The 19,308-nt window shown below is 40.6% G+C and overlaps 1 protein-coding gene across 4 annotated transcripts in view; it reads left to right on the forward strand.

The window, feature by feature from the left end:
* The window catches only part of SHISAL1 (shisa like 1), an 83,799-nt gene extending 65,234 nt beyond the window's left edge, over positions 1-18,565 (forward strand). The window contains exon 5 of one of the 4 annotated variants that reach the window (XM_065638544.1): positions 14,692-18,565. In XM_065638544.1, coding sequence (XP_065494616.1) covers position 14,692 — 1 coding nt within the window. In that variant the 3' untranslated portion in view covers positions 14,693-18,565. The other 3 variants (XM_065638555.1, XM_065638534.1, XM_065638523.1) reach the window with 3 other exon arrangements.
* Positions 18,566-19,308: the final 743 nt, after the last annotated feature.

A 19,308-nucleotide genomic window follows, 5' to 3' on the forward strand; every position in this document is an offset into this window, starting at 1 on the left:
ATGCATCATGTAATCTAGTGCTTTGGCAAGGTTCTAGTAAACTATCTAAGAGAAGATGAAGGTGTCATTAAAGAATTCACAAACTTTTGGCACTGCATCCAGTTTCTACATATGTGTTTCCCTTAGTTCTATAAAAATTTGAAAATGCTTTACAAAGATCAAATACACAGCAGGCTGTAATCTAGCTCTTAAAGGCTGATTATACCACACACTGTTTTGGTATCTGAAACTTAGCACATGCACCAGGGCAACAAAGTTCCTGTCTCACAACACTAAGATTGCATATTTTTTGTTCTGTAGTAGAAACCAGGACATAACTCACTCTCTACTGTTCCGTTTTAGGCACCACTGATATAGAACATCCTGTAATACAATAGGTAATAACCCACCACCAATTTCCTATACAGTATGATGGCTAAGCAAGCTAACAAAATTCTTGAGTGTGTAAAGAGGACACGGCAATTAGAAGTAAGGAGCTGTTATCTTATTTAGTGGTGAGACTGCAAGAGGGAAACATCACCTTCATTAGGGCCTGTAGCAGAAAAAAATCTAATGGCAGATGGGAAAGCATCCAGAAAAGAGCTGCAGAGCTTATTTGACTTTTGGAAAGTCTGTCAAACTGTGAGAACTTTAAGAAGCTTAAGGCTAAAAGAGCATTAAAACACAATTTGATCCCAGGCTGTAAATTCTTTGTGGCAAGGAGACTTCAGATAATAGAAGAATGTAGCAAACAAAGGCAGAAAAAGATCCAACACCTGGAAGATCAATTTACGCAAATCTTGACTGGCGATAAAGAGCAGGATTAACCTAAGTCAATTTAACCATCTAAAAGTCAAGCGTCTACTAGTTATTTAGGCATCCTCACGAACACATTGAAAGAGGCATTTCCAGAGGGCTAATCATCCCACTTCTCTTAGGATGGACTGAATGACTTGGAAGCTTCCTTTTTGTCATTATGCAGGAAAATGAGCTTATACAAGTCACTAACATTTAACCAGCTGAAGTCTGACAGTGAGATTCATCTCACCTAAGTGTACATTTCTTTTCAAAGCTAGCAACTTAAAGCCATTTCCTCTTGTCCTATCACTTGCTACTTGGGAGAAGAGACCAACACCCTCCACATTACAACCTCCTTCCAGGGAGTTGCAGACAGCAACAAGGTCTCCCCTCAGCCTCCTTTTCTCCAGGCTGAACAGCCCCAGTTCCCTCAGCAGCTCCTCATCAGACTTGTGCTCCAGGCCTCTCACCAGCTTCGTTGTCCTTCTCTGAGCTCTCTCCAGCACCTCAATGGCTTTCCTGTAGTGAGGGGCCCAAAACTGAACACAGGATTCAAGGTGGGGCCTCACCAGCACCGAGTACAGGGGGACAATCGCTTCCCTAGTCCTGCTGGCCACACTCTTCCTGATACAAGGCAGGATGCTGTTGGCCTTTTTGGCCACCTGGGCACACTGCCTGCTCATGTTCAGCTGGCTGTTGACCAACACCACCAGGTCCTTTTCCACCAGGCAGCTTTCCAGCCACTCTTCCCCAAGCCTGTAGCACTGCCTGGGGTTTTTGTTACCCAAACATTGCATTTTCCTAAGATTACATTCTCGTCAGACTTACAGAGCTGTAAGAAAACATGAACCAACAGCTGCACATCAAAAATTGTACAATTCTTTTTCCAGTTGTTTCATCCTCTACCATTAGGGAACACGGGGGACAAACATGTGGCTGCCTTCCTCTCCACCTCTTCCAATAAACGCCTGATTATGCAGCTGGCGCCTAATAGCTGCTGATGCCAGTGGGACCGTGCGGTGATTGCATAATCACACCAAAGAATGGAAATCTCTGGGCAAAGTCCCATCTCAGCACCACCTGCCAAATCCTCTTCTGTCATGTTCTGCAGGCACAGAAAGCCAGTGGTGGTGGTGGGAGAGCTGAAGAGGTGAAGATTGTTTTTGTGTGTAAGTAACTGGCTTCCAATTTTTATTTGGAAGTGCTGCAAGATTATAATGGACACAAGAACATTGACACAGCACTGTGACATTCTTTGTTACAGTGTGTGCATGTGATAGCTGTTGTTGAATTACTCATTCTAAATTATTACATTCTTCTGCCTCTCATCTAATATTAAGGTGCACACCTGAAAACTGCAGTCATCACTGGGCAACTGCAAGAAGCCTAAATGTCTGTCATGAAAAAACGAGCATACAATGGATCCACAATACAAAACATGCACACACACACAAACAGATGAGTGAACAATTAATAATAATGTAGAACAAACAGAGAATAACCACCAGCTGGCAGCAATAATTGTTCAAAACAAAAATTTCCATGCTTCATAAATTATCATTCAAACCAAGCCATAACAAGTGGAGTACCTCAGCTCGATGACGCCACGCAAGCATCATTTTTCCTTTCTCTGTGACTCAAGAAATGCTACTCAGCAGGGGTCATACGCTGTCATTGATTCATGCACAAAGAACCTATTGCAGCCAAAGGACGTTTTACACCCCAGCAGACCAATATCTAGATGCAGCTGTGAGACAATTTAAAAATAATAAACCAGTCACAATTCCACCACTGGTATCAAAGTGTGTTTCTTTGTAAAGCTGACAATACAGCTGAGGTAACCATGAAAGAGAAATTGTTTTCTTGCCTCTTCCATCCTGCTAAAATTGTCCAGGGTCCTTGACCTCTTCTCTTTCCACATCTCAACACACCTCAACTTCTCCTATTGCTTTTTACATGAGGAAGGCAGGGAGGAAAGAGGCATTTCTTCATAAAATTGTCTTTCTAATGTATTTTCCAGCACATAGAGCTGGTTCCAGTGATGGTGTTGCAGGTGTTACCCTTCTGCTTCTAACTACAAATAAACAAAGTTTAAAAATATTTATTGTTTGAATGGTTATGTGCAAAGAAACATATACTGGATCTACAACAGGAAACCGAACAGTAACCAGATTAAATTGCAACAGCTTTACTCCTATTTTTTTAATTGTTGCCATGATAATTTTTTTAATGCTAAAAAGCTGTTCCATGCTCCTTTTTGAAGTATCTTCAGACATTTATTTTAAAAGAAATAGTTTTAGATTTCCTAGTGCTAGAAAAGCCACACAAATTCAGTTTAGAAAAGAAAAATCGTATACATAAAAAAACAGTTACAGGAAACACAATTGAAATCTAGCTCTCAACACAGTAATTACTACATATTTTTTCTTGAGCTGTGACTCAGAAGACTAGCCCTCTTAATACTACGAATCGAAAGCAGAAAATAAAGCTCTTTGGTAAAAGGAATAATTATTTCAAGAAACACAATTTTTTCCATATGTCATTAATATGCATTTTCTTTTCAGAAATGAAAGAATTTCTTGTATTGTGCAGAGGTAAATAAAAAAGCTGATTTAACTGGGAGTACATACAGAAGACTGGGCTAAACCACAGGTTTGGAGATCAAAATTCAAGTGCTGAAATAGATTCCTCCCTCCTAAACAGACCGTTCTGCAGCTGGAGCCAGTTGAGCCTCTGGGAAGGCTGAGGGAAGCAGCACACGCATCTTCTTTCGGCTCTCCTGGAGGGAGCAGCAGTTCTTACAGAAAGTTTTTAATGTGCAGGAGAGAAAAATGGAAATGGGAGCAAGAAAGGGAAGTAACGTAGTAAGGCAAAAGAAATGCAGAGGCTGGGTGGGGACTGAGGGGGCCGTTCCAGCATCCAGAGGGGCTCACGGCCAACCTCGCTGCCAAGTGGTTGTTGGATACCGACACGGGAACCAGCCACCTCCCTCTTCAGGGCCACTGTTCTGTCCCCTCGCCCCTGCAGCACTCACCCTGCTGCCAGGGGAATGAAGAGCCTGGGGTATTAGGAAGTGCTGATGAACCAGTTGGGATCCGGTTCAAGCCGTGTATTAATCTGATCTGCTTTGGAAACCATCTTTGCCACCTTCTTCCAAGGGGAATCTAGAATAAATTCTTCTCCTGCTTCTAACTTAATTCCTCTGAAATCTCAGTGGCTTTTGGTTTTATTGACTTTCATGGGCCTTGAAAGAAGTCAGCACCTTGAAGCTCTGCAAATGGTACCTAAACGCTCGAATCTAATGTTTGGCTAGCCCCTTTCCTTCCTTCAGCATGTTTCAAAGTTCAGTTTCCAAGAATGTGTTCATTTTTATGCTCTCCTGGACTTCAGGACATGCTGGGCAGCAATATTAATAGGCTGAATTTTCCTGATACCAAGGTGGCGAAGAGCACTAGGCTAAAAGAAATACTAAAAGGAGCAGGATATTCACCTGACAGGTTGGACTACTTCTGTTTAGCTTTGAGTTTTACAAAGAAACTAAGCTACAGTTGTATATAAAATGTGGGAGATTATCTACAGAGATAATGGGCAGGTAAATAAATAATAGATACATAGATAAGATACATAAACACATGCATGTGCACTCATACCACTATAAAGATACTCACATACTTCCTTACATATGTCCACATTTCTCCTTCACTTACTAACTTTTTTGTACAACTCAATTAACTTCAAGGTATAAACCACGTACTTCATCCTATATAATAAAGCTGCATTTAACCTCATCTGTAAGTTACAAAGACCTGTTACAACACTTAGAATTGACCATCCACATGAGTAAAGATACTCACAATGAATATAGCTTGCATAAACATCCTTTTAAATTATGTCCTTAATTTATAAATAAATTATTGGTCACTGTATGGGAAATGAATTACCAAAAAAAATTAAAAGTGATTAGACTTAATAAAAGAATACAATCTATAACTGCTCTTCTTTCTGAATGAGGCACAACCATTATACCAAAGTTTTGGTGTCTTTGTTTTTATAGTATCCCTAGTAAAATTTTTGGCTATAGTAGCAGATTGCATAAGCAGGGAATGGCAGCATCCTAGCAAGCTACATCATGCATCACATGGTAAGTTTTACTACTTGCTTTTTAAACCTGGCTTTCAATTTATAGCAAAGCAGTATCTTGCAAATAATACAGATCTGTTAAATTCAAACTGTCAGCCAGCATGAAAGGAAGTCCTTTTCTCATATCAGGTACTTGAATTTTACATAGAAGGGCACATTCTTGTAAAGCCTCTTGTACGTTTCATTGCACTCTCTTGGGTTTTAGATGTATGGGTTGACACTGCTGTGTAAGAGCTCAGCAAAAGTGAAGAATACTTGAGTATCTTAGGTATGCCAAAGCCCCTTTGTGAGAACAGACTGTGAAAGTCTGTAACATCAACTTTTGGGAAATTGAGATGAGCTGAAATCAGAGACATTCAGATAATTCAGTCCTTACCACTGATATAGAAATATTCAAAGTTTCACAGAGGTTTTACAGCAGTACCAAGAGCTTCCACTGTGGGGGAAAAAAAATTGAATAAAAAAGTATCAAACCCTGCTCCAAAGAGTGCCCATCTACTACCCCATCCACAGGTGCATGCAGCATCTCTTAAGGTGACACAGTCACAAGCCTCAGGGATGCACTTTTCCTGCCATTTAGCCAATGGAAGTTCATGAGAGAGACGAAAAAAAAAATCTTTGGGACTGCACATGCACGTGTAGGGTAAGAAGCTGCTTTTCCTTCCAGATGTAGCTGTATGTGGGGAAATACCTACAGGTCTTGGCTTCCATCAAAATCTTTCAGTATGTTATAGGTTTTAAACACATGAATAAAATCTGCTCATGAATAAACACGAGGGAAGAAGATTTCTGACCAGAGCATGGAGAATACAGAACAACTTCCACTTTTAGTGGTATCAGATTGTAAATAACAGAGTTGGATATATTTACATAGAAGATTATATATTTGCATGTGGCAATATGAGACTGAACATGATGGTAACAGAAATTTGTCCTAGCATTACGCATTTTTGTAATTCAGTTTTTGGGGGCAGTGGGACTGCACATTCCCTAAGTTAGGTGTGGGACTGAAGTGATCACTCATCAGTTTCTTTTGGAACCAGTAAGGATCAAGGGGAGCCTCCACAGCATCACTCACCCAACTTGACACCTATCCCAGGAGAACAAGAGTAGCTCTGTGGAGGTGCCTGTTGCTGTTTGTTGACAATAAAGGAGCCTGAGGTGACTCACTGAAAATTAAGGCATCTAACCATTTTGATGTCTTAAGTTAGGTGAGATGAAACCCACTTACAGTATCTATGCAGTTAAATTACACATAGCAATAATAGCTTTTCCAAAGCAACATGCCTGTCCCAGATCTTAAAAGAAGCAGGCAAAAAAAAGACTATCTTGCCACTAGCAATAGTTCCTCTTGGTTTCTCCGTGTCTAAGTATCTCAAGTCATCTTCCTCTCTGACAGGCATGCAATTAAAGCTATTTGGTCACTCCGATTAGCTGAAAATATGTGAAAATGAGCACAGTCTCAAGTGGAACAAGAAGTCTGAGTTCATTACATTATACCCCTATTCAGTTTGGCATCATGATTCATAGAGGCCTTGAAAAAAACTGAAGACAATTCAAACTGTATACATAACAAAACCAGTTTTGGTTTGGTTTGTTTTTTTCTTGTGAACCATACAAATTAATTTGCCTTCAGGTGTACCAGTTATTTAATGGTTGACACACATTAGCCTGCAGGAAAATTTGGCAACAATCAGCCAGATGGATTTCAGCCTCAAGTGACACATATGATTCAGGTGCTCTGGAAGTGACTCGAGGGTTTCATAGATGTCTGGCAAATTAGTAAGTCCAGCTTAGTTTCAGTTTTGCTTATAATTTGACATCCACACTTTTGAGATGCTTTGGAAGGCCTTGGGTATTTGAATATTTTTTTGAAGTAACCTTAAGAGAAGGAAGAAAACATTTCAGGTCATTAAAAATCAGGCTGCAATGCTTCACTGAGGGAAGACACATGCAGCTTTACAGTGATCATCTTTCAATTTGTGTCCCCAAACCTTCATCTGTTCCTCTATTTAGCACTCATAAATCAGAACTCTGAATGCTTCATATTTCCTTAAAAAAAAAAAAACAAACAACAACAACACTCAAGAAATTCTCCAACAAAACTGGATGGTTTTGCTGTCCAGAGCTTTGTTTAGGAGTGTCAACCATTTCAGGAGCTATCAAATGAAAAACATTGCTACTAACTGAGAAGTACTTGACCTTCAGAAGCACAGAATTACTTCAGAAACCATTATTCACAGTAAGTAATATTTATTTATGTTAGCAACCCTATTGGTTTCACATCACTGCTCTTTGTAAGTGAGAAAAGTAAAATATGGCCTTTAGTAAAAAATAGAGAAAATTGTATCCTGTGTGGTTTCATTCCACTCCCACCCAACTCAGTTGATGGGACAAAAGACATATTTAATTTGCACAATTATAGATACTCCAGAGACTCTAGAGGAAACCTGTTTTCTGTCTTCGCTTTGGTCTGTTAGCCAGGCAGCCATATTATTACAATAACAAAAGTTAAGCCCGCTGCTGTTTTAACACTTGCAGTTCTGGTGGAGGAGGTGGGGAAGGCAAGTCCTTTCCTGCAACAGCTCTCCAGGCTCACTCCAAGTGCCAAGTCTCCTCCCACGTCCATCTGTGAGACAGACCTGGGATCTGAGCAGATCCCAAGCTTCTCTTAGCAAAAAGGCAGCCAGATGATTGGTAACACGACCATGCACTGCACCAAAACCAGCACTGGTGCAGGGCCCTCCTCTTCATTGCAGGGGGGAGCTGGGATGCAATTTCTAACCAGTTGCAATTTGTTTTCCTGTTCTCTGGCTACCAGCTCAGAGCACTGCTCTAGGCACAAGTCCAAAGCAGAGGACACACCAGTATGAAGCCCAGACACATCCTATAAAGAAAATATTCCTCTGAATACCGTCTTTGAACTCCATATTAGCAAAAAGAAGTCATAGAATCAAATTAAAAAGTAATTTAAAGATGCAAACAAAGACCCTCCACTGGTGTGAGGAACCTTATCTCATGTGTGACTACACACCAGTGGAGGACTTGGCTGTTATTAATTAGCAGGTCTTAGTACTGGGTTCAGGTTTACCTTGGAAATAAGCAGCAGCAGAGTGTAAATCCTTCAAGTTGCTCTATGTCACCCTGGTATGGAGAGTGGCCCTGCACCTCCCCTGACCCATCAGCCTTTCTTCTACAGGACAGCAGCACAACAAAGGACCTGGCCAGCAGGTACCTGCCATCCAATAGCAGCTCCTTCTCCTGTACAAGTGCCCAAGCCAGCCTACTCCGGGAATGCAAGATCTTCCCAGAGTTTCTAAAGCTCCCTTAAAGCCAGTGAGCAGCTCTCAGCAGTGATGTGAAGTGCAGTTTGTTTTATATCCCCCAGTCCGTATGAGAGTTATGCAAGCTTAATCCAGACCAAAAGAGATGGGATTCTTAAGAAATGGAGCAAGCAATCTAAAAGCCAGATTTATCAGCACTCATAGCAAATTGTTAAAATGGAATTTTCTTAAAAATTGCACTGCTGCTTAATTTGTGCACTTGACTTTTCCTAGTAACCCTTTCTCAAGCATTGTCAACAGTCATTGCTATTCTTGAATACATTGCTACAATGCTCCAATGTCTAAGGCAGCTGGCAGCACTCCCTTTTGTAATATATGAAGCCTTTATGTGATAACTAGCTTCCATAACACAGACCTTGGAGGTATTTAAAAGATGCATATATGAGGTTCTTAGGGACATGGTTTAGAGGTGGACTTGGCAGTGTTAGGTTAACGGCTGGGCTCGAAGATCTTGAAGGTCTTTTGCAACAAAAACGATTCTATGACAGGCAATTCTTCTCTGAAAGCATAATGGAAGTAAGCACATACCTATTTCCCACCTATATTTCCCAGGTGGAAGGGAGGAGAACAGTCTGACAGGTGACATACAGCCCCATTTTCAGTGGCTGGTAGGTAGGACCTATTCCACCTGCAGTTTTGAGTTGGTCCTATTCATGCCTTGTGTCTGACTTGTTCCTCATCGAGCACGCCATTGTAGTGACACCAGCACATTGCATCATGAGCTTTACATTTCTGTAAACAGAATCCAAACGAAATGAATATAATCCAAATGGTTTCTTCCCACCTGCAAAGCAACGATATGAGCAGACAGCATCTCTTGTGTGATCGTGGCTTTCCGAGCATGAATCATGGAAAGCAGGCTTTCTGGTACTTCAGTGGGACTACTATGAAGTTAACTCACAGCAGCAAAAGCTTTCTCTCCTGATAGCCTTGTGTGTGTTGAAGTACATAGTACATCCCAGCACAGCTCAGGGAATATGGCAGGAGACTTGTAAGTAGGTCTTATCTTTCCAGAAGACACCAGCTAAATGCATATTCTTCCACTCACTGTTACAACCGACCTATCTTTCGCATGCTGCTCTTAAATAAGGATAGCAAATCACAACCTATGATAGCAAAAGGGTAGGTTATATCCTCCAAAAGAGCAGAAGGACAGAGAAACCCCGCTGAGAAATTCTTCTGTTGAACCAACAGGGAACTGCTTAATGTCCTTAGCACTCTGGTGCTGCCCCCCAGGTCCATCACTCACACAACTTGGAGTTCACAGTTCTGTGCTTAATCCAGAGTGTGTAATAACCTTTCTAGTTGTCATTCACACCTGCACTAGGTAAGTTATGGACTGCCAGCTTAATACAGTTGGTACCTGCCCTCAAATAAGAACCCCTCCAAAACATCCGCATGGAATATGATCAAAATTCAACAAGCCCATCTATCCCATGCCTTCCTGAGGCTTATGAGACTTTTATGAAGTCCTGCAGGGTTTCTTAACAACTGATGGATAGAAGCGTCCCAGACATTTCTGACTACTTAGCAAAGGGATTCTCTCTGTTGGCCTGATTTATGTGTCCCCCAGCCACCAAGAGCACACCTACTGGGGCAGAAGCTTCTAGTTTTGTTCTTAACACATCATAGGTATTTCCACCTTCTTTTCTTAGGTCTTCAGATAAAGAATTGCTTAACTCTGATGAATCTGACATGTATTGCACATTTATCCTGTTTAATCCCTAACACTTTCCTGACATATTTGCTTTCAAATATATTTTGACATTTCTCTCCACTTTTGCAGAATTGTCAGCTACAGTAGAAATACCACATCACTTGAAAATGCAGGGTCTGTTTTTCAAGTTGAAAATTTCCAGTGCTTGGGTTTTGTTTAAACTCTTAAGCACTGGTTGTCTATCTTTTCTGAGCCAGCTATTATTTTAGAAACGTTAGCGATGGCTACCAGTGACAGTGGTCATTTTACATAATGGCTGTGACAAAATTGATCTGCCATCATTTAAGGCAGTCCTCTCATCTGACCACATGCAGGTGCTGTGACGCATTTCACAACTAGACCAGAGGAGAATTTGTGCTGCACCAAAAGTGATCTAACCCCATAAAAGGTCACTCAGCCTCAGGATGAAAATAGGGGCCAAACCACCACTCCTGTATGGCAAGATTGCAACATCCAATGCCACTGCTTAATGTTGATTAAGTCAGTTTAAAAAACTGAAACATTTGACCTCTTCAGGACTGAGCCAATCTGAAGCAAATTTTAGTTGCTGTTGAAGTTTCCCCTACATTGGAAGAACCTGAATCTTTTAGCTATTTTTATATTCCCCTAAAGAAAAAAGATGACAAGACCCACCCAAAAAGTCTGAGACTTCCTGCTTTCTTTCACATAAACAAGAGGGCCAAATTGAGATTTCACCAGCAGCACTCATTCTGGCATTTCATAACTTTTAAGAATTAGACTTGGTAACCAGAGCAGCTTTTCAGCATACATTTTGCATATAATGTTGTATGCTATGAATGATATAGCCATAGGAGTATACAGAAGCCAAGCTTTGAAAATCATTCCCCTGCTCTTTGGCAGACTCCACAGACAGAGGGATTAGATTATGTTCTATTTCTTTCTGGTTTGTAATATATTTAGACAACTGAATGGATTTTCATTTGGTCCTTGTCCTGCAATTCATGTCTCATATCCTTTCCCTTCAGTCTCGTGAGGTTTTTTTCAAAATCTAGTGCATTGTGCTTTGTCCTCCCTTGTTCTTCCATTTATGGGGAAGGAGGACATTCCGATTGCCTGCAATAACCAATGCATCTGCCAAGGGCTTCTTATTACAGAAAGCTGTTTTGTTAGCCTGGTACCCAAGCTCTTCCTATGAACAGAGAGAGAGCTTTTCTTCCACTCCTAACATGACCAGATTTGAAGGCATTGCAGCAAAACCTCAGCAGGCTCAGATCAGTGTAGGTCTGCTTAGATCAGTGTAATACAATTTTATGCCAGAGCAAGATCTGGACATTTGCAGAAACTGTTTGCTTTGTTATCTCAGGTCTGAAGAGGCTGTGGTGATTGATGGCACTTTTATGTGAACACTAACTTAGCAAGAGGCCCTGGAACGGTGAATGTGGCAAATGTTTACTTCATTTGTCAGAAAATGACAAAAGTTCCTGAAAAAAACTTGTCTCCAGAGGCTCTGAATCATTCCTTCGTTATTAATGGATGTCATTTTTTCCAGCAGAACTAAGCCACCATGCAAAGTTATAGCTGTGGAAGAGGAGGCAATCTTTTAGTTAGCTTCTTCCTCGCCGGGCAACAAAAATCAATGCAGCTCGACTGGGTGTTGTTCACTGAGCAGTCAGGTGGAGCAGCAATGGCAACCTGGGGTGCTACACACTGCTGGTAACCTTTGCTAGTGAGCACGAGCAACCTGAGCCTGCTCCAGAGCACACACTTCAGCACTAAATAGGTTAAAATGCAGTAAAAGTGGCCAGAAGTGACAAATATGGGATTTCTGTTGCCAAGCATGCTGCTTTGGGAGGCTGGGATATCATACTCTGGATGACTGCACATGGGAATTTGCATTCATCTTTCTTAGGAAAATGCAAGGATTTTAAAAAAAAATTATCTAAAGCACTCAGTTTTACTGGTCCAGCCATCAATCAGTCAATCACACCCTCCCTTTCGTATCTCACTGGAGGAAGAGGACCTTTTAGCTTGGCATCCGCCCTGTCAGGGTTCGGTTTCAGGCAGAAGCTATTGATTCAGCACCAGGCTCAGCCAAGAGCTCAGAAAACACAGGGCGAATATTTCATACTTGATGTAAGAGGCTTTCAGGGCTGAGTGTGGTCTATGTGTTGCTGGCTCTGCTGTTCACATCCTCCCACCCATTCTCCCGTAGCTTTATACACACAAGGGGAACTGGCAGAGAATCAAAGCTACGCACTTGAGTGGTATTTTATCTCCTGAGCTGCATACGAATATTCATAAACTTTTCTGTGGTCTCTGGATCTGGGAACTCTCATTTTACACCACCTTGGTGACACTCTTGATTTTACATTAACCTTGGAAGAACGGTTTGGCCAGGAGCAACTTTGGGACTCTCAGGTACAGGAAAAGAGTAACTGGCTGATGACATATTTAAAATTGCAGTGTGTCCTGGAACACACAAATGGCTGCTCTCCCTGCTCCATCTCTAAACATCTCTTAAAAAAATAGATAAAAGAAACTGCATCCTGTCCAACAGTCTCGTGATTTAAATTATGCAGACTGTAGATTACTAAAGCATTTCATCTGAGCTAAGGTACACATAGCACTCTACAGAAGAGTGAAATGAAACCAACTGAAGGTGCTGTGAAGGACGTAGGTGGGTCCAAGCCATGGTAAGTGCTCATGCTCTTCAGTTTCTCCCCAGATATTTTTTAGATTAGTTATAACTAAGTATCAGGAGACTCTCTCCTGGATGCAAACAGACTTGTTTTAAACTTTGCTCCCTACAGACCTCACAAGAGGCAGGTTTGCATGTTTCGTTAGTATCCATTTCTACCAACATCAAAAAAAAGGACAGTGACTGAACAAAACAGTGCAAAGTAGTTTTTTTTAATTTCTAACATGAATAAGGCTGGCTAGGCTATTTGATTACTAGAAAGCAATCAAACCTTGACATAGGTTTCATTTGATTGAGTTTTGAAGGCTTGAATCCTCTGATTTAATTATGAGTGAATTATGTATTTCTGCTCAGAGGTCCTCGTTGACTAACAGCACTGCAAGGAATGCCTGAATCTGAATTAAGGTACTACAGTTCGGCTACAGCTAAGGGGGCTGCCTACCCGACCTTGCACTTCCAAGCAGATTCACTGCTGCAAATTCAATGGAGTTATGCTGATGCGAAAGTTGAGACCCAGGCTTCATATACTGAATAGATTTGATGGGTAAACACCAGATAACCTCAGACAAGCTGATTCCCGCAGATAATCTGCTGTCTGAACCAGATGTTCCTTTATGTTTTATACATTAATAGAATGCAATATGTATAATGCAGCACATAGACTTGGGAATACCCAATAAGCAAAGAACTCTGTCTGGTGAGAGAAGTTGATTAAGTATTGTTGCTACTAGGATACCAAACTGTGCCTTCAACAGCTTATCTTCGTACCATTGTGCTTGCCTGCTTGAGCAAACAGATGCATTGCTTTGGTTTATTATTATTATTAGAAACCTTGGTCTACCTCAAAACTTCACCTAGTTGGGCTTTCAGCCAATTTACCTGCACGCTGCCATAGTTTATATATACGGACAGATCACAAAGCAAATTACACGTGTGCACACTGCACAAGGTGAAGATGGGCAGATTTAAAGCATTGATTATGTGCAGAAGGCACTGTAAGCAAAAAACTATGAATACTCACAACACTTCTGTGAGGAAAGCACATGAATATAATATTTATTCATTTACATATGTGGAAATAGAAGTGCATTTTCTCATCATGTGAAAGGAATAGGAGTAAGCAGCTGATGCTTGGTCTGATGCATAACTTGGTAATGAGTACAGCAGGAAGATGTTGTGCCATTTGATAAAGACATTTACTGTATGGTCACAGGCACGCTCTACTCATGTATACAGCGATGAGATGGTCCAAGGAAATAAGATTTATTTCAAAGTAAAATTATGGTTACAGAAGGAAGCCCTCTGCACTTCGTACTTTCATGATAGACTACAGCCAGTAGAAATGAAGAGTTCAGCAGTTCTTTGCATTTCCTTTTTCATCTTTCCAGGCAAATAATTGATCTTTTAATCTCATAGGTAGTAGACAACATGACAAGGTGGAATGGGTACACTGACATATGTACAGAAAGAGGGATTTGGGGTGAAATCTTATTTTTATCATTTAGCATACAGCCTTGCTGTCTCCAGGAGCCAAGCCTCTATGACCTGCAGGAAAGCATTCCATCTCCCTCCCTGCCAAGATCTAAGGGTTCCCTCTTGTTTATGCTCAGCTGGTGGTGGGCCTGGCACATCATTAGCACCTCAGGTGTGCGCCCAGGCCCAGGAGCCAGGCAGCACTCCATGTTCCCCCAGGTTACAGGTAGGAATAAGCAACCTGCACACCTAATGCGTGATTAATATTTTGCGGGACCAAGACCAGCCTAATATGAACAGGGAGAAACAAGGCTGGCCTCGGACTCTGACTATGTAGAAAAAAAGAGGAGAGTGCAACCATCCATGTCACACGATCTCACACTGGGCCATGTAGAGCTAGTGAGTGAAGGTAGAGGCCAACTGAGACCTCTTATTTCTTTCTCATGCTTTTCTGTCCTCTTTCCTGCCTCCCCAAATCAAATCCACAACTGAGAAAACTACAAGTTTTTCTTTACAGGAAATACTTTGATGTTGTGTGCTCACGAAACATTATGGGAACATTTGTGGTTTATTTCTTCCAGAAAATTATATTGATGTGCCTCAAGATGGGAGAGGTAAGATCCGACTTGAAGGAGCAGCTTCCAAGAAAATCAACTAAATGACAAGAGCTGATAAAATGATGAATAATCAGGAGACAGAAAGACTACGAGAGAGATTGAGCAAGTCACCTGAAGAGAAACACCATTCAGACAACTTCTATAGAAAAATGATATAGAAGAAGAAAGTAGTCTGTAAGCAATATTTTAATTCTAGACCGACAATATTCTTTCTGAAAGAAATCATCATATTTGAGGAAATGCTCAAAAGGAAGAAAATTAAGTTGCTCTGGCAAATCCACACAAAGGTGGAAAAAGATCACAAGACAAACCTTTGGTAGATAACTTTTACTTTGCCTCCCCATCCATCTATTGCCATTTGAGCCTAATCTAAGTGTCAGAATACTGAATGTGAGTTTTTCCAAAGTTCTCTGGTGAACATTTTGTCACAATAGGGTAGATGCTGGCAATCCCCATCGCTTAACCAAATTGTCGTATACGTCACAAGGTAAGTGAAGTTCTTTCCTTGAGTCAAACTGCAGGGTAGCGATCATGTCAACCTTAATACACCTTTTAAGATCATTGGCAATGATTCTACTAAGACGTCAAACATGTGAGCACATCTTGGCTTCAGCTTCACACACCCTCCTGAAGAGGGAAGCTTTATTAAGAAGCAACACAGGCACCCCATTCCACCCCATAGTCCTTGAAGATGAAAGAGAAACAGAAGAAAATCAACAAACTATATCTTTCAAAAGCAATAGCACACTTGTCCCACTGCTTTACAAGGCAATAATCTAATTCCCTCAGCCACTGACTGGCTTCAGAATTTACCCCTCACAAATCTAAGAATTCATTTGTAGGCCAGAAGGGCAATGATGCTACCGCAGAAGTGTGTGAAGGACTTGGTCACAAGGTTGCAATAGCTTGACTTAACTTTCTGCAGGACAGGTTTATTTTAAAATCATGGAGTATCAATTACATGAGAAAATCCTGTGAAATTCAGTCATTCAAGATATACACATGGAGAAGATGGTAATGATAACCAGAGGAATCAATCTAGAAATCGTAACGCAAAGCCATGCTAATGCCAAATTAGTCCTTCATGCTTAATATTTTGTCTTGCAAATCTGAATAACTTTAAAATAACTACATATTTTACTGCATAACCAACATGAGGAACACCTTGTCAACAAAAAATCAAGTTTTCCTTTTGTACCCCTTTGATTTGAGTGCATTTTAGTCTTCTGTTGAACTTGAAAGGGATAGACTACTGAGTGATTTGAGCTAATTCACAGCTACCAGACCAGAGTGCATGATGGCACGTGACTAAAGCCAAACAGGAATAAATAGTGCTGGGTGAGCCAACAAGGCTGGAGACCACAGGAGTGCCCAGTCTTCACAAAAGGCCCAGTCTGTGTAGGACACCAATCTGCTCATGCCCCTTTTCTTTGCAATCGAACTAGTAAAAAATGTCAAGTATTACTGAGTAAGGGCAGGCAACAGCTAATAAGAAAGAATTCAAATGCCACAGGTGGGAGTGCCACCCTGCAGGCACTAGGCTCCAGCCTAGGTAAGCATAAGGCCCGGCCCATTCTCTCTCCTCACAGAAGCTCCTGCATAAGCACCTCTGCATGCAACTCAGAACCACAACAGAGCTGCCACAGTGCAGCTGGGGTGTTTTACATTGTGAGAAACATAGCACTTCAGATAAAATGGAGTCTTTACTTTTTTCCACTTTGGCTCACACTAAACGTAAGATTCTAGTTTTCTAAAAAGAACATTTCACCAGACCATTGCAGAACCATTCAAAACACTTTGGCTGAGAACAAAAAGGACCTACAGCCAAGACTTGCTGTAAGCAGCTTGCAGATACTGGTAGACAGTGCAAACTGTTCTCTTCTTGATGATGAGAGCTTCAGCAGGGAAAGGGTCAGTGCTCCTGACGGTGAGGGAACTGATCCTATGAGATGTAACGTGGTGCTGTAAGTGCCAGCTTGCAAGAAAAGCAAAAGAAACCAGGTAGCTGGAAGCAATGCCATCCACGCCTCTGCCAGCATCACATCTTCTCCACACTCCCACATCAGCTCCAAGATCCATAACCCCTGCAGATACCCAACAAAGTCCGTATCTACAGCAATCACTTACCTTGGCGCTTAGCAGTAACTGTTTTCTCCTTTTACCTTCTGCCAGCACCTGCTGTCTTTGTGAGGTGATAACCGCCACAGAGAGCTTTGTAAAAAGCTTATGTTCATGAAGGAATTTGTATTAGATACTGGTTTGTGTGACTTACTGTATTTTGTAAGGGTTTTTTTCCCTTTGGGAATTGTGCGTTATTAATGAGCAGTTTTATGCTTTACTTCTAGTACATGTATACCTTGTAATTGATGTGCTTTTGGTTTGTTTGCTTTCTTTTATTCTCTATATAGAGCCAGTTAATGTAAAGTAGATACTCTCTGGCTGAAATTCTGATTTTGTCTACTAGTTAATTTATGGATAAATTTATGTTGTAGCTGATGAACAATTGTTCATCAATTGTGTTGTTATAATCATCTGAAAGCCTCTCTAGTTTAGCAGAATGTAGGATCCTGAACAAGACTAATGCTCGTTGGGCCTTAAACTAAGGGGAAATAGCTCACCTCATGTTTCCCTACCGCCATCGCTATCGGCCCTTCTCACTTAGCATTTGGGACATTGTAGAAGAGCACTGGGTAGATAAACAGTCACCTGAACATCTCAACCATCTATGTAGTGGTGCTCTGATATCCCTCTGCATTTACCTAATCAAAATTATGGTGAATCAGATAAACTGCAATGAATTCTTCAATTATTTCTGCAGAAAGAGACTGGTTCAAAGACAATATATCTCTAAAATAAGAAACCTGGACTAAAATATAATTTTCTCTATGCCCATCCTGATATAGCTGGAAAAATAAAGGATATGAAATTAACATTTACAGAAGGGTATAATTACCTTGCACACCCTGTTTAACAACGGCAGGTGTCTGTCTCAGTAACTATTTATGACCTTTGTGCTCCAGAAGCTCCCTTCCTTGTCCAACTAATTTTCTCTCTTCAGTTTTACTGAGTGTCCAACTTACTAATAATTGCTGTGTATAACATAGGACATAAAAAAATAAGTTATAAAGCTTGTGCAGGACTTGGTGTTGTAATTAACCATCTTTCGTGCCTGGTTATCGGTCTTAGAAAAGCACAGAGTAAAAATAATCTGGCCTCTTAATGTGTACTTCAGCATATTGTAGCAGCTATTTTAGATGGTAACTGTTTTTAATAGTTTTATTATGGCTGTAATTGGTATATGAGGACTGTCCACCTGAAGAAGCAATGAAGTAACATGTCAAAGTGATTTTTAAAGTTGGTAACCTCACCCACTTGCTAGGAAGAAGCATCTTTTCTCAACTTCAAAAATTCTCTTGTATAAGACAGGTATTTATCCTAGTCCTCCTTTCACATAAATAGTAAATTAGTAAGAAGATAATATATACAGTACGATAGTCTATTTTAATGGTCTGCAGTCAAATTTTAGGCTAATTAAGCTAACTAGAAATTCTAGGGTTACAGTGATTTATCATTCTTTCTTAATACATTGACAATAATACTGTTTACATAACATTTGATGTTTGAAATCAATACATGCCAGTGTCCAGTGATTTGCTAATCTAATTTTTGATCTAATCCTGTCCTATTTTTTTGCAGCATTCTCTATCTTCATATTTCGAATCATGTTGTCTTTCTAAAGTGATTGCCAAGTAAACCAAAAATGTGGTTTACACTGCTATTGCACTGCTCTTGTCTTTATATACAGTAGTTTTTATAAAGATGTCCTTAGGTTTTAATAAATGAGTGTAACGTAAACTAATATCTGTAATAAAACTTGCTTTAATGTTTCAAAGACTGTCTGGAATAGCTGTAGAGATTTGAGTTTCCACTTCTTTCATTAGGTTCAAACTTCATGTCTCCCTTTTCACCTGCAGGTAAATACCTAGATACCAATACTCCATAGTTCATACAAGTAGTTTGTACAAGGGGAAATGAAGAGAGAGTATTTAGTGCAAAGAAAGATGTTTGGATTTGGAGAAAGACAGGAGAAAAAAAAATATATCAGCAAAATCTGAAACCATGCCATAAAAAAAAGAGGCTAAGACTGTTGCATAAATACATACATGGTCCACTTAGTCTGCATCATATTTCCAGCAGTTTCTAAAACCAGCTACTTAAGAGGGAAACGTGAGTTGCTGAGCAGAGAGTGCTAAGAAATAAACATAATCTTTCCACAACTCAAGCGTGGCGGAGAATGACAAATGTACGACTGAGCAGAAAGCAACATTTCAACTCGCACACACAACGTGCTCTGTCCCACACAGATGTTATGGTAGGTCCATTCACCCAGCTGAGGCACGGGCGAATACAGTTTAACTGTACAGAAAGGCAGAACCAACAATCCACAAAAGCAAGACTTGCATTTTTCTTCTGCCAGGCTGAAAGACTCAGACAGCTTTCTAGAAAGGCCTGGACTTTCTAAACGTACTGTGCTTTGTCACCTGTCATTTAGGAGGCACCATTGCAAGTATTCCAAAAATA

This window comes from Caloenas nicobarica, chromosome 1 (assembly GCF_036013445.1).
Source record: "Caloenas nicobarica isolate bCalNic1 chromosome 1, bCalNic1.hap1, whole genome shotgun sequence".
Lineage (NCBI taxonomy): Eukaryota > Metazoa > Chordata > Aves > Columbiformes > Columbidae > Caloenas > Caloenas nicobarica.